This window comes from Schistocerca cancellata, chromosome 3 (assembly GCF_023864275.1).
Source record: "Schistocerca cancellata isolate TAMUIC-IGC-003103 chromosome 3, iqSchCanc2.1, whole genome shotgun sequence".
Lineage (NCBI taxonomy): Eukaryota > Metazoa > Arthropoda > Insecta > Orthoptera > Acrididae > Schistocerca > Schistocerca cancellata.
This window is the reverse complement of record NC_064628.1, coordinates 378,877,520-378,899,896: the sequence shown is the minus strand read 5'-3', so window position 1 is coordinate 378,899,896 and position 22,377 is coordinate 378,877,520. Positions and strand designations below refer to the sequence as shown.

The window sequence follows — 22,377 nt, the reverse complement described above, 5'->3', positions numbered from 1 at the left end:
TCCTAATCTAATTCCCTCAGCATCACCCGACTTAATTCGACTACATTTTGCTTCTGATGATGTTCATCTTATATCCTCCTTTCAAGACACAGTCCATTCCGTTCAACTGCTCTTCCAAGTCCTTTGCTTTCTCTGACGAAATTACACTGTCTTCGGCGAACCTTAAAGTTTTTATTTCTTCTCCATGAATTTTAATACCTACTCCGAACTTTTCTTTCGTTTCCTTTACTGCTTGCTCAATATACAGATTGAATAACATCAGGGAGAGTTTACAACCCTGCCTCACTCCCTTCCCAACCATTGCTTCAATATGTATGAAAAGGTACGAAAAAAAAAACATTTTTGAGTTTCCCGTTCATCAGAAAACAAAATTCATTGTATATGTTTATTAGTTTCAGAAATATAGAAATATGGTAATATAGACGTGATTCTTTCATATACACCCTGTATTTACAATGTGCACCTGATTTTTTTTTTTTTTTTTTTTTTGCTGGCACTCTGGTATTTCTTGCACCGATATGTCAATATATCGATAATTTTTCTCGATATGTCGTGGGCTGACGATGTTTCTTAAATATCGATATATCGGGTACCCGAAGTTTTTAGAAATGTCTACTGTCCCAGAGTTGGGTGCGGGTACAGTAGTGTGGTACTTCGCTGTGCGCAGGTGCTGAAAACGGACTTCTTCGCGATGGAGCTTAAATATCGATATATCGGTTACCCGATGTTTTTAGAAATGTCAACAGTCCCGGTGTTGGGTGCGGGTACAGTAGTGTGGTACTTCGGTGTGCGCAGGTGCTGAACGCGGACTTCTTCGCGATGGAGCCGCGCCTGATGCAGCTGACGCCGGACGAGAAGAACGCGCTGTTGGAGGCGCGCGCTTCGCGGCGCCGGAAACCCGGCGGTTCGATGGAGATCGCTGCGGCGGTGGCGGCCAAGGAGGCGGCGCGCGCCGCGGAGGCGGGGCTGCCCGAGGTGCACATGCTGCAGGCGCCCGTCGGCTCCTCGCCCAACTTCGCCAAGCACTCCACCATGGCGCCCAACCTGCGCGCCCCCGAACACTCCGAGTCCTCCTCCGTCTCGCGCAGCGTCAAATAAACACTCTGCCCAAACAGCAACGCACGCCGCGTCCTCTTCATTCCCGTCACGCCCCACGCACTCCGACGTGAACGCGAGCCGATGACCGCGTACTCTGTGCGAACAAAAGCATCCGCAATCTCGCTAAGTAACGCCCGACTGACCGCCGGCTGTCACGAGAGACGGACCTGCCACTACGAGGGTAATTCGGACAAAAACCTTCAGTGGTGCTACACCGAAGAGCCAAAGAAACTGGTACACCTGCCTAATATCGTGTAGGGCCCCCGATACCACGTAGAAGTGGCATGGACTCCACTAATGTCTGAAGTAGTGCTGGAGGGAACTGACACCATGAATCCTACAGAGCTGTCCATAAATCGGTAACAGTACTTGGTGGAGATCTCTTCTGAACAGCACGTTGCAAGGCGTCCCAGATAGGCTCAATTATGTTCATGCCTGGGAAGTTCGGTGGCCAGCAGAAGTGTTTAAACTCAGAAGAGTGTACCTAGAGCAACCCTGTAGCAATTTTGGATGTGTGGGGTGTCTGATTGTCCTGCTGGAATTTCGGAAGTCCGTCGGAATGCGCAATGGACACAAATGGATACAGGTGATCTGACAGGATGCTATCGTACGTGTCACCTGTCGTCGTATCTAGACGTATCAGCGGTCCCACATCACTTCAACTCCACATGCCCCACACCATTACAGAGCCTCCACCAGTTTGAACAGTCCTCTGCTGATGTGCAGGGTCCATGGGTTCATGAGGTTGTCTCCATACCAGTACACGTCCATCCGCTCGATACAATTTGAAACGAGACTCGTCCGATCAGGCAACATGTTTCCAGTAATCAACAGTCCAATGTCGGTTTGACGGACCCAGGCGAGGCGTAAAGCTTTGTGTCGTACAGTCATCGAGGGTGCGTGAGAGGGCCTGCGGCTCCGAAAGCCCATATCGATGATGTTTCGTTGAATTGTTCGCAAGCTGACACTTGGGCCCAGCGTTGAAATCTGCAGCAGTTTGCGGAAGGGTTGCACTTCTGTCATGTTGTACGATTATCTTCAGTCGTCGTAGGTCCCGTTCCTGCAGCGTCTTTTCCCGGCCTCGGCGAGGTTATGGTTGTTTTGTTTGCATATGAAGTACCACTCCACTGTGCCTGTCTGACTTCAGAATGCGCCAGAGGTTTACGTGTAGTTGAGGAATTGGGGTTCTCTGCGTGTTTTCTGTGTGTACGTTTGTGTTTGGTGTTTTATGTGTGTGTTATTGGTCCCTAAAGAGGCGTGCAAGGATTAATTCTGGGCGTTTGTGAGAAGCTTCTGGTGGTTCGTTTTCTAAATTTTGTATGAGAAAGTGGGGTGAAGTTTGTATTGTTTCGTAAGATTTTGTGGATTTGTCTTGAATAAGTGTGTGCATGGTTGTTTGGCCTAGGTAGTCTCTTACGTGTGTGTTGGGGACTTATCTACCAGCGACTGAGATGACACGGAAAACTTTGTCCTGGGGACGTTGCAGACGGGATAGTTGTATGTCTGACCCCATAGACCATACCTCCGAGCCATACTGGATGACTTGAAGTATGAGCTGGCGCCAGAGGAGGAGTTTGCACTGGATGGTTATTCCGTCGCCTTCCAGCAGGGGATATAACTTACAGAAGATGGCGCAGCCTTTGTTTGCTGCTGTGGTGAGGTGCCTGTTGCATGATACGCGTCGATCAATTTCGAGGCCCGGGTAAATAACTGAATTTCTCCAAGTTATCTCTCTGCCGTCAGTGGTGAGCTGGCGATCAGTGAGCTTGATTTTAGGGGTGAAATACACTCATGCTCATAAATTGAGGATAACGCTGATACATGGTGGAACAACGCTCTGGTGGGCGGTTTGCGGGTTTCATTCACCTCGGGGTATGACCATGCAGTGCAGTCCACATACGCAGAGGTGTGTTGGAGCATGTCAGAGTACGGTGCAGCGAGTACAGACATTTTCAGAAGTGCTAATGGTGACTGTGTGTTAAAAATGGCTCAAAGAACACATATTGAGGATGAGTCCAGGTATAGTCTGAACAGTGATTCTCGACGGGTTTTCATTTGGGGTGAACCAGGAATCAGATACCAACCCAATGTCCTTGATAGGGAGCTGTATGGAGGTCGTGGTTTGATGATGTGGGGCGGGATTATGATTGGTGCACGTACACCCCTGCATGTCTTTGACAGAGAAAATGTAATAGGTCAGGTGTATCGGTACGTCATTTTGCACCAGGATGTCCGCCTTTTCAGGGGTGTTGTGGGTCACACCTTCCTCCTGATGGATGATAAGGCACGGCCTCACCGAGCTCCCATCGTGGAGGAGTACCTTGAAACAGAAGATATCAGGCGAAGGGAGTGGCCTGCCTGTTCTCCAGACCTAAACCCCATCGAGCACGTATGGGAAGCTCTTGGTCGACATATCGCTGTACGTCTTCAAAGCCCTAGGAGAATTCAGGAGCTCCGACAGGCACTGGTGCAAGAATGGGAGGCTATACCCCAGCAGCTGCTCTACCTTCTGATCCAGAGTATGCCAACCCGTGGTGCGGCCTGTGTACGTGTGCATGGTGATCATATCCCATATTGATGTCGGGGTACATGCGCAGGAAACAGTGGCGTTTTGTAGCACGTTGTGTGGCACCACATTCTGCAATTATCCTTAATTTATAAGCATGAATGTAGATCGCCTGGCAGTTGATAGGATTGATCTTTATTTTCCAGCTGTTGCACCACTGCGTTATCTTATCGAAATGTTGGTGGAGGTGGCGGTGTATAAGGAGGAGGCTGCGACTGCTTCTGTATATGGCGGTGTCATCCGCATAGAAAGCAATCTCTCCGCCATTCTGTCTATGGATGTCATTCGCATGACCTGAAACCGAACCTTGCGGAAATCCTGTCGCAAACCATCGTGTCTGGCTGGACTTCCGTTCCTTACGAAGAACTGACTCCTGTAGGGAAGGAGTCTACGATCCAGGTTATGTGAACTGCGCATCGTATCTGATCTAGTTTGTAGATTAGGTTATCGTGAGAGACGCGCTCAAATATGTCCAGGAACATTGCTCCTGTTACTTCTCTCCTTGCCCTGACCAGACGAATTTGTCCTACCAAGCAATTTCCGGCCGCGGCGATGCCGGAGATTTAATGTTTTACCCGATTCCTGATATTCACGGTACACTCATGAAATGGTCGTACGCGAAAATCCCCACGTCATCGCTACCTCGGATATGCTGTGTCCCGTCGTTCGTGCGCTGTCTATAACACCGCGTTCAAACTCACTTAAATCTTGATAACCTGCCGTTGTGCCAGCAGTAACCGATATAACAACTGCACCAGGACCTTGTTCTCTTATATAACTGTTGCCGACCGCAGTGCCGTATTCTGCCTGTTTACATATCCCTGTATTCAATACGCATGCCTATACCGGTTTCTTTGGCGCTTCAGTGTATAATACACGGGGCACCAAAAAAGAATCATCCGATTTGGCACGTCAATATTTCTGAAACTAATAAACATATACAAAGAATTTTGTTTTTCGATGAACGGGAAACTCAAAAAGGGTTTTTTCATACATTTTCATAGGTGTTCAGTACGTCCCCCTTGGGATGCACGGCATATGTCAATGTGGTATTCAGATTGTTCCCACACGCATCATGAGTTACAGCTTCTACAACTACTGTTATGCGATGTCTCAGTTCATTCATTGTTTTGGTAATGGAGGCACATAAAAAGAGTCGTATAAACACCACCACATGAAATAATCACTTACAGTCAGGCCCAGTGACCTTGGAGGCCAGTAATATAAGGCTGAATAATTTGGCCCAGTGCGACTGATCCATCGTTCAGGAATCCTTTGATTTAATAATTCCCGCACTTCCAGATGCCAATGTGGCGGCGAACCATCCTGTTGATAAATAAAGTAACTCGATCAGTCTCGAACTGTGGCAAAAGAAAGTTCTCAAGCATATCGAGATATGTGCTTCCTGTAACAGTGTTCTCGGCGAAGAAAAATGGATCATACACCTTTTAGCGTGAAAGTGGTCATAACACATATAATTTTGGAGAGTGCCTCTCATGTTGTATAACTTCCTGTGGTTGTTCCCTACCCCACATTATCACCTTACGACGGGACATCTTTCCATTTAAATGGAATGTTGTCTCGTCACTATACGCTAAGGATGGAAGAAAACATCCTCCATCTCGGCAAGAACGAAATTACAGAACTCCACACGTTCCTGTTTGTCACCCTCACGAAGAGCTTGCAGTCGCTGTATTTTGTATGGTTTCATGTGTAAACGTCGACGCAACGCAAGCCAGACGGACATCGGGGGCATGTTGAGCTATCGAGCTGCATGGCGAACTGATTTCTTCAAAAAATGGTTCAAGTGGCTCTTAGCACTATGGGACTTAACATCTGAGATCATCAGTCCCCTAGAACTTAGAACTACTTAAACCTAACTAACCTAAGGACACCACACACATCCACGCTCGAGGCAGGATTCGAACCTGCGACCGTAGTGGTCGCGCGGTTCCAGCCTGAAGCGCCTAGAACCGCTCGGCCAAAGCTGCCGGCTAGCGGATTTCTGCGGAGACTTTGTGAAACCACGGCGGATGCGTTCGACGTGTGTGTCAGACACTCGGAGCCGCCGGCGATTTGTCTTTACAGAAAGGACCATAACTAGTACGAAAGTAACGCTGAACAGCTATTACTGACTCGCACTGCGTAAAACGTAGATCGCAAAACTCTTCCTGTTGTGCTGACACCACTTTTAATACATAGAAGTGAAGTGGGCGCACACTGCTGCTACCTAGTGGGAACCATGTAAAATTCTAGAGCTTGCTCTTTTCAACAGTCAGTTGTTCACAGACATATCTCAAATAACATATTCGTTATGATTTTTTTTAAATCGGATGATTCTTTTTCAAACACCCTGTATTTTTAATCGTAACAATGAACAAAAAACGTACGAGGTCTGTTCAAAAATTCCAGAACATTCGTAATTTCGCGCCAATGGTGTGTTGGAGCGAAATGCATACCTGCACACGCCTGTGTTTAATGTGTAACTGCCGGAAGATTCATTGATGCATGTCTGTTAGTTATTGCCCAGTGCTGTATCGAGCGGAGAGTTGTGTCGCACAGTTTTCGAATTTCTAAGTGGACAGAGGAGCTACGTATCTGCACTAAATTTTGCGTGAAACTCAAGGAAACCTTTACAGAGACATTCCAAATGATGCAGTGAGCCTACGGTGATGAATGTTCAAGCTGTACTCGGTGTTACGAACGGTTCACACGGTCTGGAAATGGTCCGACAGAAATTAAAGATGAACCTCGTTCAGGACGGCTTTCGACGTCTACCGACAACGATGGTGTCATGAACGTCAACGAAATTATGCTTGGCAAACGAAGACTGACCGCCTGAGAGATTGCAGTAGAATGTATAATTACAGTTGGATCATGTCGTGAAATCCTGACACAGCATCTTGGAATGCACCGTGTTGCCGCCAAGTTCGTCCCACGGCTCATTAGTCAAGACCAGAAAGACCTTCGGTTCGTAATCTGTCAAGAACATTTGGACGGTGCAAATGAAACGTAACTGGTGACGAGACGTGGGTCTATGGTTATGATGTTGAGACCAAGGTTCAATCTTCATACTGGGTCGGGGCGCATTCTCCGAGACCATAAATAGCTCGTCAGGTCGAGTCAAATGTCAAAGCCATGCTGATAGTTTTCTTTGACTTTGAAAGATCATGAAATCGTGCCACATGGACAGACTGTTAATCGATAGTAGTCTGGATGCGTTGCGACGCCTGCGAGAGAGTGCGGAGGAAACGGCCTGTAATGTAGCGAAGCAATACATGGGTCTTGCATCACGATAACGCACCCGCACATTCATTCCTGTTGGTGCGGGACTATTGCACAAAAAACGAAATCACTGTGCTACATCGTCCTCCATACTCTGCAGACCTGGCCCCTGCGGACATTTTTTTTTTTATTTTGCAAAGATTAAACCCCCGTTGAAAGGTTGACGATTTGCACCGATAGACGAGATAAAGGAAATTCGTAGACGGTGCTTCGCGCGATCTAACAAGTGGTGTACCAAGACGACTTCCGGAAGTGGAAACAGTGTTGGGAGCAGTGTATCAGTTATGGAGGAGAGTATTTCGAAGTAAAGGTAAGCGTAGAAAAATTTTTTGCACAAAGTTCCGGAATTTTTTGAAGAGACATAGTCTCCATGTTGAATGCACGTCTTCCACCGCTTCAGAAGTACACTGATGAGCCATAAGATTATGTTCACTGTCCACCGCGAGATTCACTGCTGCCTGGTGGCTCTTAGGACATGTGACGCGATAAGAGAGATACATCAGAAGAATAGAGAAGAATGTGAAATTATCCCCGAGCAACTGGAAAAACGCGCAGATGACTCCAGTAGTAAGAGTGTAAAAGAACGGACCTGCAAAATTACAGACCAATATACCGAACTCGTTTTTGTTGCAGAATCCTTGAGCATATTCTCAGTTCGAATATCATAAATTTTCTTCACACTTAGAAGGTTACGTCCACGAATCAGCACTGTTTTAGGAAGCATCGCTCGTGCGAAACTCAGCTTGCTCTTTTCTCACACGATATATGAGAACCATGGATGAAGGGCAACAGGCAGATTCAGTATTTCTAGATTTTCGGAAAGTATTTGACACGGTGCCCCACTGCAGGCTGTTGACGAAGATACGAACATATGGAATAAGTTCACAGATATGTCAGTGGCTCGAAGGCTTCTTAAATAATAGAACCCAGTGAGTTGTCCTCGACGGCAAGTGTTCATCACACACAAGGGCATCGTCAGGAGTGCACCAGGGAAGTGTGATAGGACCGCTCTTGTTCTCTGTACACAAAAACGATTAGCCAGGGTGGGCAGCAATCTGCAGTTGTTTGCCGATGATGCTCTGGTTTACAGTAAGGTGTCGAAGATGAGTGACTATAGCAGGATACAAGATGACTTAGACAACTTAGACAAACTTTCCAGTTAATGTGATGAATGGCAGCTAGCTCTGAATGTGGAAAAATGTAAGTTAATGCGGATGAGCAGTAAGAACAAACCTGTAATGTTCGGATACAGTAATATTAGTATCCTGCTGGACACTTTAATTCGTTTACATATCTGGTCATAACGTTTCAAAACGATATGAGATGGAACGAGCATGTAGGGAAGGCGAATGGTCGTTTTTGATTTACTAGGAGAAATTTAGGGAAAAGTGGTTCACCTGCAAAGGAGATCGCATATAGGACGCTAGTGCAATGTATTCTTGAGTACTGCCCCAGTGTTTGGGATCTGTAACAGGTTGGATTGAAGGAGGACATCGAAGCAATTCAGAGGTGGGGTGCTAGATTTGTTACCGGTAGAGTCGAACAAGACGTCTTACAGAGATGCTTCGAGAACTCAAATGGGGTTCACTGGAGGGAAGGCGACGTTCTTTTCAAGAAACAGTATTGAGAAAATACAGAGAACAGGCATCTGAAGCTGCTTGCCGACCGATTATTCTGCCGCCATCATACACTACTGGCCATTAAAATTGCTACACCACTAAGATGACGTGCTACAGACGCGAAATTTAACCGACAGGAAGAAGATGCTGTGATATGCAAATGATTAGCTTTTCAGAGCATTCACACAAGCCTGGCGCCGGCGGCGACACCTACAACGTGCTGACATGAGGAAAGTTTCCAACCGATTTCTCATACACAAACAGCAGTTGACCGGCGCTGCTTGGTGAAACGTTGTTGTGATGCCTCGTGTAAGGACGAGAAATGCGTACCATCACGTTTCCGACTTTGTGAAAGGTCCGATTGTAGCCTATCGCGATTGCTGTTTATCGTATCGCGAAATTGCTGCTCGCTTTGGTCGAGATCCAATGACTGTTAGCACAATATGGAATCGGTGGGTTCAGGAGGGTAATACGGAACGCCGTGCTGGATCCCAACGGCCTCGTATCACTAGCAGTCGAGATGATAGGCATCTTATCCGCATGGCTGCACGGATCGTGCAGCGACGTCTCGATCCCTGAGTCAACAGATGGGGACGTTTGCAGGACAACAACCATCTGTACGAACAGTTCGACGACGTTTGCAGCAGCATGGATTATCAGCACGGAGACCATGGCTGCGGTTACCCTTGACGCTGCATCACAGACAGGAGTGACTGCGATGGTGTACTAAACGACGAAACTGGGTGTACGAATGGCAAAACGTCTCTTTTTCGGATGAATCCATGTTCTGTTGACAGCATCATGACGGTCGCATCCGTGTTTGGCAACATCGCGGTGGACGCACATTGGAAGCGTGTATTCGTCATCGCCATACTGGCGTATCACCCGGCGTGATGGTGTGGGGTGCTATTGGTTACACGTCTCGGTCACCTCTTGTTCGCATTGACGGCACTTTGAACACTGGACGTTACATTTCAGATGTGTTACGATTCATGGCTCTACCCTTCATTCGATCCCTGCGAAACCCTACTTTTCAGCAGGATAATGCACGACCGCATTTTGCAGGTCCTGTACGGGCCTTTCTGGATACAGAAAATGTTCGACTGCTGCCCTGGCCTGCACATTCTCCATTTCTCTCACCAATTGAAAACGTCTGGTCAATGGTGGCCGAGTATCTGGCTCGTCACAATAAGCCAGTCACTACTCTTGATGAACTGTGATATCGTGTTGAAGCTGCATAGGCAGCTGTACCTGTACACGCCATCCAAGCTCTGTTTGACTCAATGCCCAGATGTATCAAGGCCGTTATTAGGGCCAGAGGTGGTTGTTCTGGGTACTGATTTTGCAGGATCTATACACCCAAATGGCGTGAAAATGTAATCACATGTCAGTTCTAGTATAATATATTTGTCCAATGAATACCCGTTTATCATCTGTATTTCTTCTTGGTGTAGCAATTTTAATGGCCAGTAGTGTACATTGCGAGTAAGGACCACGAGGATAAGTAAGATACGAGAGATTAGGTCTCATACGAAGTCATGTTGACAGTCGATTCTTCCTCGCTCTATTTGCGAGTGTAGCAGGAATGGAAACGACTAGTAGTAGTACAGGGTACCATCCGGCACGTACTGTACAGTGGCTTGCAGAGTATCTATGTAGATGTAGATGTAAATGTAGATGTAGATTCTGGAGACGGCAAGTGGCGAAAATGCGGGAAGCGACTGACAGAAGCGACACTGACGAAAGCCAGATTGTTGGGTCCGGTGTCTGTGCGTGCCGGAAGCGGCTAAGCTGTTCAGCTGTCCACGTGCTACTGTCGTGAGTATCTGTGGAAAGTGGTTGAAGAATGCTCAAACGACGAGTAGGCGACAAGAAGTTGGACGTCCGCACCTCATCACAGAGAATAGTGATAGGAGGCCTGCCCGCTCTCTAAAGCAGAACAGGCGGCGATCTGTGGCCGATCTGATGACAGAGTACAGTGCTGGGGCAGGCACAAGTGTTTTGGAGCACACCATTGAGCACACAGTGCTGAACACGATGTTCCCCTACAGACGACTCCTACGTGTTCCCATGTTGACCCAACAACATAGTCAGTTATGTTTACAGGGGGCACGGGATCATCAAGATTGGACATTGGACCAATGGAATCGTGTCGCCTGGTTGGATGAATCCCGTTTTCTTCTAAGTCAGATAAATGGACGTGTTCAGATACGCTGTCATTCAGGCAAATGGCTGCTTGAAACACGCGCCACGCCACGGACTCCGGACGACGGGAGCAGTATTACGTCAGGGGGACGTTCACCTGGGCTTCCACGTGGCCGGCTGTAGTGATCGAAGACATCCTGACGGATGTGGACTACGTGAACAAACCCTTTATGCTTCATGTCTTCCTCAACAGCAATGACATCTTCCAGTACGATAACTGTCCATGTCACAAGGCCAGAATCGTGTTGCATTGGTTTGAGGGGCATGATAGTTAACTCACGTTGATGTCTTGGCCATCAAATTCGACTTATCTGAATCCGATGAAACTCAACTGGGACGCCATCGGGCACCAGCTCCGAGTCCACAAACCGACCGCCGGTAAAATACGGAAGTGTGGGACATGTGCTTAGGCATTTGATGACACAAACCTCTGGAAACCTATCAAGTACTTGTCGAATCCATGGCATGCAGAATCGCTGCTGAATTGCCTTCCAGGGGTGGACCAACATGCTTTTAAGCAGGTGGTCGTAATGTTTTGCCTCATCAGTGTATGTAGCCACCACGATGCAAGAGTCTTTTGCCAACTGTGCATCACGATTTTACCCTCTGCATCGCTTCTGAGATGCCTGCCTGCCACTGCTTCTCTGAGTACACCGACCAGATGGAAATCACTAGGAGCGTTGTATGGTGAATAAGGAAGATGTACCAGATTTACAAATTTAATTTCCTGAATAGCCTCAACTGTATTACAGGCTGGATACAGTCAGGTGTTGTCATTCTGTAGCTCCTAGAGTCAATAGTCCTCATCAGCTACTCCTGAATGCAGGGCAAAGTTGATTTTTCAGCACTTGTGAATAAGAAGTTCTGATTACCATCACTCCCCTATCAATGTAATGCTCCAAAATTACTCCATTTTCATCCCAGAAGAGAATGAGCATGACTTTTCCAGCAGACAGCTGACTGCAGAATTTTTTTGGTTTCGGCGATAAGTTGTGGCGCCATTCCTTGCTTGACGTTTTCATTGCTAGTTGGTGATAGTCGACCAAAGTCTCATCGCCTGTAACATTTTTTCCCAGAAATGCATCATCTTCAACGTGGGGAAGATGTAAAAGTTCTTCGACACGATGGTCTTCCAATCCGGCAGTCCACTGACATGGCACCCATCTTGCAGACCTCTAATTGAAGTGTAGTACATTGTGAACAATTTTCTCCGCTGAACTAATACTAATCTTCAAACTTGTGGCTATTACGTCCTGAATTATGGATCTGTTCTCCCTCCACTAGCGCAATGTTGTCGTCTGTCACTGCACTGTCAGCCTGCCCTGGTCTTGGTGCATCCTCCACACAAGTTTCACCGCTTCCAAACTTATTGCACCACTCGTACACTTGCTGCAACGACAGACACGGGTCACCGTACTGCGGTGTCATTCTGTGATGATCTTTCGACTCGTCTGACACCTTTACTACACAAAAAAGTATCACAGATCGCTGATCAGTCGCGGTGTATGTTGACAGCGAGGCGGCCATCTTGTTTTGAATACTGCAGCTTTCTCGTGCGTTATAGCATCACTCTGCCACCTGCCGTCCACTTTCTGAACCTCAAGGAACACTACTGCCACCTACCAACTCCATTGCACAACTTTTCGAAATTTTATGGAGCTTTTAATATTTTCGTCTGAATCGCCATCGTATGAGGGGAGTATTGCGTTATCAGTAGAGAACCGGCATCAGAACAATGGGTCAGTCAAAGAACAGCTCAGTATCTTGGACTGTGGACTAGTTGGTGTGACCTGAGTAACAAATGCATCAGGGACATTTCGACCCTTCTAAAGCTGCTGCAGTCGACTGTCAGCGGTATGCTCGTGAAGCGGACACGTAAAGGAACAGCCACAGATGAACAAAGACCAGACAGTGCTCATGTACTGACGAACGGGGACCGTCGAGCACTGCAGAGAGTGGTTGTAAAAAAATCGCTCGAAATCAGCACAAGGAACCACTCGCGAATTCCAAAGAGCTACCAGATGGCCAGCTACCACAATGACGGGTGACACTCATTTCTAAAGACTTTCTGCAAACGTGACAGCATTTTGACGCCACACAGAATATCAGCGACAGCAGGAAATGCTATGGAGTTACGTTATCGGTCAATACGGACCTCTCACAAGACTTCTTGCACACATGTCGGGGAGTTACAAATAAGTCGTTCTTGGTACTGTTTATTACAATTATTGCTATAACTAAACGTCAAAAATGATTTATAGTCGGTTAATGCATTCATATAAGAGTGCTCTCTCTCCGGAGTGAATTGTTATCGCCAATAATTTACAAAGTAAACTTGAAACCTCTTGTATTATAACTTGCAGTACGCCATTTCAAAAGCCAACGGCGCATTAAAAATTTATCAGAAACAAGTCATCATTATCATTAAATACCAGTTAATAACGCATAACTATAAAACATTTCAAGATATTCCTCCGGAGGGCATCCAACCTCTCCCTCTATCAATGCCAGGCCGAAAACTACCTGCATAAGGACGCGACGTGACAGGTGAATAAAATCACATGTTACATTGCTAGTGTAGTGGATAAAGACGTGATTTATGGAGTCAGAAGATGCAGCTTTCCATCTACCACATGGAAGTACTTTGTTGTTCATCTTAGCCTTGTCAACATATTCTGGGAATTTCTTACGAATATAATACAAGTATGTTCTCCAATATTCGATGTTACTTACAATTGCACCTGTGGCTACGAAGGGACTGCGTTTTAAAAGAATCCATAGAGATTCGTTTATTTGACAATCTTATTAATAGAGACAAGGGTTATCTTTTAAGTAAGACTTGGGACCCGGTGTTATCTGACATTAAAAAACAACGGTCTGTGTTTCGATCGTCGGAATAAAAATTTTTTAATTTTTACAGCGATATCTCGATTTCACCTATTACCACCACTGGCAGCGCGGTATGTTTACTGCGCTAGAGGGCAGTTACGGCACCTCGCGCACGCGTTGTGGGTCTTCTGCGGCCTATATAGGGGCCGCCGCTTGCGCTAGGAAGTCAGTTCCGGCGAGATCGTGCACCAGCACTCTCACCTGAAGATGGCGGCCAGTTGGACGGCGGAAGTATTGTGTCATGAAGACGTTATGATCCGGCTGCATACCCGAGAAGAATATTATGATACAATTGCACCTGATTAGACAACGAAGGATGAAGTAAATATTTGGCGATTTACCAATCTATGTTTGGGCAGCTTAAATTGCTAAGAATCAAACGAGAAGTAACAGAATTCCTATTCCTTGTTTTCACAAATAATTGGCTCTTTATTTCCGAATACGTGGCGATTTCCAAATGTGTGGTGAGGCAGGAAACTAAGAGGACAGCTTAATGTACTGCAAATGAAACAAGGAGCAATTACACTACTGGCCATTAAAATTGGACCACCATGAAGATGATGTGCTACAGACGCGAAATTTAACCGACAGGAAGAAGATGCTGTGATATGCAAATGATTAGCTTTTCAGAGCATTCACACAAGGTTGACGCCGGTGGCGACACCTACAACGTGCTGACATGAGGAAAGTTTCCAACCGATTTCTCATTCGCAAATAGCAGTTGACCGGCGTTGCCTGGTGAAAAGTTGTTGTGATGCCTCGTGTAAGGAGGAGAAATGCGTACCATCACGTTTCCGACTTTGATAAAGGTCCGATTGTAGCCTATCGCGATTGCGGTTGATCGTATCCCACATTGACAGGCATCTTATCCGCATGGCTGTAACGGATCGTGCAGCGACGTCTCGATCCCTGAGTCAACAGATGGGGACGTTTGCAAGACAACAACCATCTGCAAACAGTTCGACGACGTTTGCAGCAGCATGGACTATCAGCTCGGAGACCATGGCTGCGGTTACCCTTGACGCTGCTTCACAGAGAGGAACGCCTGCAATGGTGTACTCAACGGCGAACCTTGGTGCACGAATGGCAAAACGTCATTTTTTCGGATGAATCCAGGTTCTGTTTACAGAATCATGATGGTCGCATCCGTGTTTGGCGACATCGCGGTGAACGCACATTCGAAGCGTGTATTCGTCATCGCCATACTGGCGTTATCACCTGGCGTTATGGTGTGGGGTGCCATTGGTTATACGTCTCGGTCACCTCTTGTTCGCATTGACGGCACTTTGAACAGTGGGCGTTACATTTCAGATGTGTTACGACCCTGCGAAACCCTACATTTCAGCAGGATAATGCACGACCGCATGTTGCAGGTCTTGTACGGGCCTTTCTGGATACAGAAAATGTTCGACTGCTGCCCTGGCCTGCACTTTCTCCAGATCTCTCACCAATTGAAAACGTCTGGTCAGTGGTGGCCGAGCAAATCGCTCGTCACAATACGGCAGTCACTACTCTTCACGAACTGTGGTATCGTGTTGAAGCTGTATGGGCAGCTGTACCTGTACACGCCATTCAAGCTCTGTTTGACTCAATGGCCAGGCGTATCACTGCCGTTATTACGGCCAGAGGTGGTTGTTCTGAGTAGTGGTTTTTCAGGATCTATGCACCCAAAGTGCGTGAAAATGTAATCGCATGTCAATTCTAGTATAATACATTTGTCCAATGAATACCCGTTTATCGTCTGCATTTCTTCTTGGTGTAGCAATTTTAATGGCGAGTAGTGTACATTCATATTCTTCCTGGTCTCAAAGCCGATAGCAATTCCTGCGGTTGTCGATATTGCGTGTGACGCCAAAATTACGTCACGTTTGCAGAAAGTCTTGGAAACGAGTGTTTCCCTAGATGATTGTGAGTAGCGTTTTAAAAAGAACGGAGTGCAACGGTCGAGCTGTTTCCTCATAAGCCAGACGTTTCTGAGTGAATGCTAAGCGATTCTTGAGGTGGTGTAAAGAGCGAGGCCATTGAGCAGTGGATGACTGGAAAACGAATGGTTTGGAGTGATGAATCGCGCTGTACCTTTCGGTAATTCGACATAAGGGTTTGCGTTTGACGAATGCGTGCAGGGGTTTACCTGTCGTCATGTGTGGTGCTAACAGTGAAGTCTGCACGAGGTGGTGTTACATTATGAGGGATCTATTATGTGCTTAGCACACTGAGGTGATAAAACTCATGGCATTCCTCCTAATAACGTGTCGGAATTCTTTTTTCCCGGCATGGTGCAGCAAACCGACATGCCATGGACTCAAGTCGTTGGAAGTCCCTTGCAGAAATATTGATCCCTGCTGCATCTACAGCCGTCCGTAATTCCCTAAGTGCTGCCGGTGCAAGATTTTGTGCACGAACTGACCTATCGATTATGTCCCATAAATTTTCGATTGGATGCATGGTGGGCGATTGGGTGGCCAAATCATTCCCTCGTACTGTCCAGAATGTTCTTCAAACCAATCACAACATTTGTGGCCTGGTGACAGTGCGCATTGCCACCCATAAAAATTCCGTCGCTGTTTGGGAACATGAAGTTCATGAATGGCTGCAAATGGTCTACAAGTAGCTGCTCTCGGTCGTTAAGTGAAGGCCGTCGGCCACTTCGTTGTCCCTGGTGAGACGCAGTGCCTGCAATTTGGTATTCTCGGCACACTCTTGACACTGTGGTTCTCAGAATATTGAATTCCCTAACGAATTCTGAAATGAAACGTCCCATGCGTCTAGAGGTCGTAATCACATCGAAAATTTTTCACGTGAATCACCTGAGTACAATTGACTCCTCCGCCAATACACTTCATTTTTATACGTTGTGAACGCTATACTACCGCCACCTGTATGTAGATTGGATTAGATTAGATTTACTTTCATTCCAATTGATGCGTAGTGAGGAGGTCCTCCAGGATGTGGAACATGTCAGAAAAACAACAATACATGACAAATATTTACAACTAAAACAAATAAGCTAATGTACCATTCCACAGGTCCCAAGTGGAATGATCGTCATTTTTTAATGAACACTAAGAGCCATTTTACAAATACTAATGCACTGAATTTCAAATAAAAAAGCTTTTTATTTATTTATAAGGTAATAAACATGTAATACAATTACTGTAATACTTATTTACAATGAACACATTACTGCACTGAAATGGTGCAGAAGTTAGATTATACTTACACACACACACACACACACACACACACACACACACACACACAGACACACAAATTTTCAGTGAACACATTACTGCACTGAAATTGTGCAGAAGTTATGTTGTACTTATATACAAATAAGTTGGTTTTACTAAGAAATTCATCAATGGAGTAGAAGGAGTTGGCCACCAATAAATCCTTTAGGCTTCTCTTAAACTGAATTTCATTGGTTCTTAAGCTTTTTATGGCTGCTGGCAAGTTATTGAAAATGTGTGTTCCTGAATAATGCACACCTTTTTGTACAAGACTAAGTGACTTTAAATCCTTGTGAAGATTATTCTTATTTCTAGTATTGATTCCATGAATTGAGCTGTTGGTTTGAAAAAGTGATATATTTTTAATGACAAATTTCATTAAGGAATAAATATATTGGGAAGCTGTAGTTAGTATCCCTAGTTCCCTGAACAGGCTTCTGCAGGATGTTCTTGAGTTCACACCACATATAATTCTTACTGCACGTTTTTGTGCCCGGAAAACTTTAGCTTGGCTTGATGAATTACCCCAAAAAATAATCCCATATGACATTATGGAATGAAAGTAAGCATAGTATGCCAGCTTTTTCATTTTTATATCCCCTATGTCTGACAAAATTCGCATTGCAAACAGAGATTTGTTCAGACGCTTCAGCAGTTCTGTGGTGTGCTCCTCCCACTTGAATTTATTATCAAGCTGTAATCCCAAGAATTTAACACTGTCCACTTCTTCTATCTTCTTGTCATCGTATGTTAGACATATACTCTTGGGACACCCCTTACAAGTTCTGAACTGCATGTAGTGTGTTTTTTCAAAGTTTAGTGACAAAGAATTGGCTAGGAACCAGTGATTAATGTCCACAAATATTTTATTGGCTGATCTTTCTAAGACTACACTTGATTTGCTATTTATTGCAATGTTTGTATCATCGGCAAACAAAACAAACTTGGCATCTGGTAATGTTACTGATGAAAGGTCATTGATATACACAAGGAAAAGTAAGGGCCCCAAAATGGAACCTTGTGGGACCCCACATGTAATTAGTTCCCAGTTGGATGATGCCTGATAGCTTGATACATGTCTCTTTCCTAATAACACCCTTTGTTTCCTGCCAGAGATATAAGATTTGAACCATTTTGCAGAATTTCCTGTTACACTATAATATTCTAGTTTACTTAAAAGGATATTGTGATTTACACAGTCAAATGCCTTTGACAGATCACAAAATATACCAGTTGCCTGCAAGTTTTTGTCTAATGAATTAAGCACATTTTCACTGTAAGTGAAGATAGCCTTCTCAATATCAGAACCTTTTAGAAATCCAAACTGTGACTTTGACAGTATGTTATTTGAGATAAGATGATTATAAAGACGACTGTACATTACTTTTTCGAAAATTTTTGAGAATGCTGGCAACAGTGAAATTGGACGGAAATTTGATGCTATTTCTTTATCTCCCTTCTTAAACAGTGGCTTAACTTCAGCATATTTCAGCCATTCAGGAAATATTCCACTGATAAACGACTGGTTACACAGATAGCTTAATATGTTACTTAGCTCAGAATCACATTCTTTAATTAACTTTGTTGTCTTTAATTAACTTTGTTGTCTTTAATTAACTTTGTATGTGTGTGTGTGTGTGTGTGTTCAGCCATTCAGGAAATATTCCACTGATAAACGACTGGTTACACAGATAGCTTAATATGTTACTTAGCTCAGAATCACATTCTTTAATTAACTTTGTTGTCTTTAATTAACTTTGTTGTCTTTAATTAACTTTGTATGTGTGTGTGTGTGTGTGTGTGTGTGTGTGTGTGTGTGTGTGCGTGCGTGTGTGTGCGCGCGTATCGTTAGCCCATGACTTTTGTCTCCTCAGTGTATGTCGTCCATCTTGCAGAGGGATGTGAGCGTTTATTACCGTACTGTGTTGTCATACGTCCGACCTTTCTATCTGCACAGTGAGTATCCTAATGTGTGCAAGTTTAGCTTACCACTTACCGCGCAAAATGGACAAAACATCTGAACTGTCTTCTCGAGCCCAGGGTGTCAAACAGTAAGGCAGGTAATATCAGGTGCGGATTGTAACAAAAATCATAAGAAGAGCTGCTGTCACGTACCTAGAATGCATGAACTAATAAAAGTGAAAGTTTGGGGTCTATGCTAGAAAGACAAAACACCTATTCCTTTTTTATTCTACATATAATTTATCAACTGTTGCTTTCAGCGGTCAAGTGATAAACAACAATCATGTTCAATTACTATCAACACTCAATAACAAAATATTTAAGTCTTGGACATATTGAAATGACGATTATTAACATCGTTACCTCTACACATGAAAATTTTTTTATTATAGGAAAAAATTATTACTATAAATCCTCATCAGCTAATTTAAATCTATGTTGACCTAGCTGGTCAATGCACTGAGTTGGTGGAGAATAAATTAACTTTTTGACCCAATGAAAAAACTCTCATGTACTCAATGTGAGGGTAGATTAGTGTCCTAGCTTTTGATATTCAATGGCCAAAGCGTACGCAAGTTGGAGTGATCAAAATCAGGACTCAGCATTTGCTGTGGTCTAATGTGCAATGGTACTTTACCAAGCAGCACCTGCAATGGCGCTAGCCGGGGTGGCCGAGTGGTTCTAGGCGCTACAGTCTGGAACCGCGCGACCGCTACAGTCGCAGGTTCGAATCCTGCTTCGGTTATGGATGTGTGTGACGTCCTTAGGTTAGTTAGGTTTAAGTAGTTCTAAGTTCTAGGGGATTGATGACCTCAGAAGTTGTGTCCCATAGTGCTCAGAGCCATTTGAAAATTTTTGAACCTGCAATGGCGTTGTCTCCGCGCTCGATCTGAAATGCGAATTCCCTACTCTGGCCTTGACTGAATTCACTCAGTTGCAACTTTCCTGCATTCCGTAGAATATTAATCTTTCCCTAGTCAAAATAATGGCTATTGCAAACTCGCTATGGGTTGGAGTGATGTGCACAATTTCTTTGCCCACAAAAATTCCCACAGGAATAACTACTGCTTTGCTATCTGTCGCCACAGTACATGAAGCGTATCGTCCTCACTTCGCAGAAAACAAAGCTCTCAATGCCCTCGCTTATTTCCACACACTTATGCAGTCCGCCGCAAGACGAGGGAGAGAGATAGAGCATTAAGGTCTCAAAATGTTTTTATATAATGGGGATTTCCCCATCGTGTCGAGTCTGCGTTGCCGGCCGCGGTGGCCGAGCGGTTGTAGGTGCTTCAGTCTGGAACCGCGCGACCGCTACGGTCGCAGGTTCAAATCCTACCTCGGGCATGGATCTGTGTAATGTCCTTAGGTTAGTTAGGTTTAAGTAGTTGTATTCTACAAGTACCTCACCTGAGCAACAACACTGTGCTCAGTATATCACGGATTCGAGTTCAAAAGAGTTGCTCTACTGAGAATGCCTTTTACATGTTCACTCGCCAAATTTTATAAGCATTAAATAACAAAATAGCGCTGATGATATTTTCTGCGACCTATCTAAGGCTTTTGACCGTGTGAATCACAAAATTCTCCTAGTTAAAGTGAGGTGTTATGGAATGATGCTATAGCCATCCAATGGATTTCATATCTAACCTAAAGCATGTAAAAAGCTGAAGTCAATAATTCGACAAACGGAGTCAGCGGACATTGTTGTGACTGGGGAGTAATCTCGTATGGGCTTATGCAGGGTTCAATATTAGATCCACTATCGTCATATATGTAAACGATCTTACACTTAATATACAACAAGCAGAATGGATTCTTTTTCAAGTGATCCTAGTATTGTAATCAATCCAGTCATACATACAGCGACAGAAGAAATGGTAAACAGTTGCATTAAATGTTCATTCACTGGTTTATGTGAATCGTCTCATCCTCAATTTCAAAAACGCACAACATATTTAGTTCCGCACATACAGAGGTACTACACCAATGACAAGTGTAACACATTGTGAAGAAATAATAAATAAGGTGGAAAGTTCAAACATTTTATATGTCCATATTGATGAGAATTTAAAATGGAAGAAGCACATTTTGAAATTTCTAAAACAACCTAGTTCAGCCACATTAGCACTTAGAATCATTGCAAGTTTTAGGGAACGACAAATCAGTAAGTAGACATATTTTACGTATTTCCATTCAATAATGTAATTTGGAATAATGTTTGGGAGGGGGGGGGGGGGGCGCTCATCTTTAAGAATGAAAGTATTGATTGCTCGGAATCGTACTGTATGAATAATATGCGGTGCTCACCATCTACCATCATGTAGATATCTGCTTAAGGGGAGGCAGAAGGCAATTTTTATCCCTATTCTGCCAATGCTAGTTTACCCTTTGAATAGGCACACTTTTCAAAAGAACTGTAAGTGATAAAACAGTGAAATTTTTACTGCATATAAATAACATATATGCCTCAATTTGCAAGTAAAATGGTCCGCAGCTCGTGGTCGTGCGGTAGCGTTCTCGCTTCCCGCGCCCGGGCTTTCGGGTTCGATTCCCGGCGGGGTCAGGGATTTCCTCTGCCTCGTGATGACTAGGTGTTGTGTGATGTCCTTAGGTTAGTTAGGTTTAAGTAGTTCTAAGTTCTAGGGGACTGATGACCATAGATGTTAAGTCCCATAGTGCTCAGAGCCATTTGAACCATTACAAGTAAAATGAATGTAACACCTCTTATGGTTTTGAAGAAAAAATAATTTCATTCTTTCAGTAGTAAAGTTTAACTTTTTCTATACATTAATTATTATAAAACAGTTTTCTCCATATACTTGTAATAACTTATTACCATCTGCACCAAATTACATGTTTCTAACATCATTAGTTTATGAAATAATGGTACCTGAAAGTAAAAAAAACGTTATTTTGAGAAAAATCAATTTAAAGTTTAATATTGCAGTTCTAGTATAGTTATTGATGAGAATTACTTTCCACTAATATTTTCCTGCACCACACTGAACATCATCTGAATCATACTGATATTCTTTTCTTCTCTTGGTCCCTCTTCTTTTCTGTCTGGTTTCTATTATGCATTTTTAATTAGCAATATCTGCTTTTCGGATTCTCTCTTTACCTATTAGCAGCAAGGATTTTGCAGTATTTCCACTAGATTTTATGCCCAATAAGTTCAAAACATCCAGTTTTCTAATTACACCAACATTGAAGCATAAATTAGCATCATAAACACCAAATTTGAGTGTTGTGAGCCGAACAAATACAGTTTTCGGTAACCGGTTCCAAATGACAGAATTGACACATTCATTTAAATTTTGGGTTTTCCTTTGAAGTCATTTCTTCAACAAGGTATCTTTACAAAGGACTCTAAATATGGGTTCAATTTCATTTCCTTTAATTAAATGCTGTGCATTACCTCTGCATGGCGCAAAAAGGAAAGCGTGGCGTTTAAATGCCAGATTGCACAGAGCGTCAGGAAAACCATCATATCTCACGAAAAATCTGTCGTATTTATATAAAA

General features: G+C 44.3%; 1 protein-coding gene across 1 annotated transcript in view; it reads left to right on the top strand.

Moving 5' to 3' along the window:
* LOC126176314 (testis-specific serine/threonine-protein kinase 1-like) overlaps positions 1 to 1,098 on the top strand; it is a 104,021-nt gene extending 102,923 nt beyond the window's left edge. The window contains exons 4-5 of the mRNA XM_049923465.1: positions 796 to 942; positions 991 to 1,098. Coding sequence (XP_049779422.1) covers positions 796 to 942; positions 991 to 1,098 — 255 coding nt within the window. The remainder of the gene's footprint in view (positions 1 to 795; positions 943 to 990) is intronic.
* The last annotated feature ends 21,279 nt before the right edge of the window (positions 1,099 to 22,377 follow it).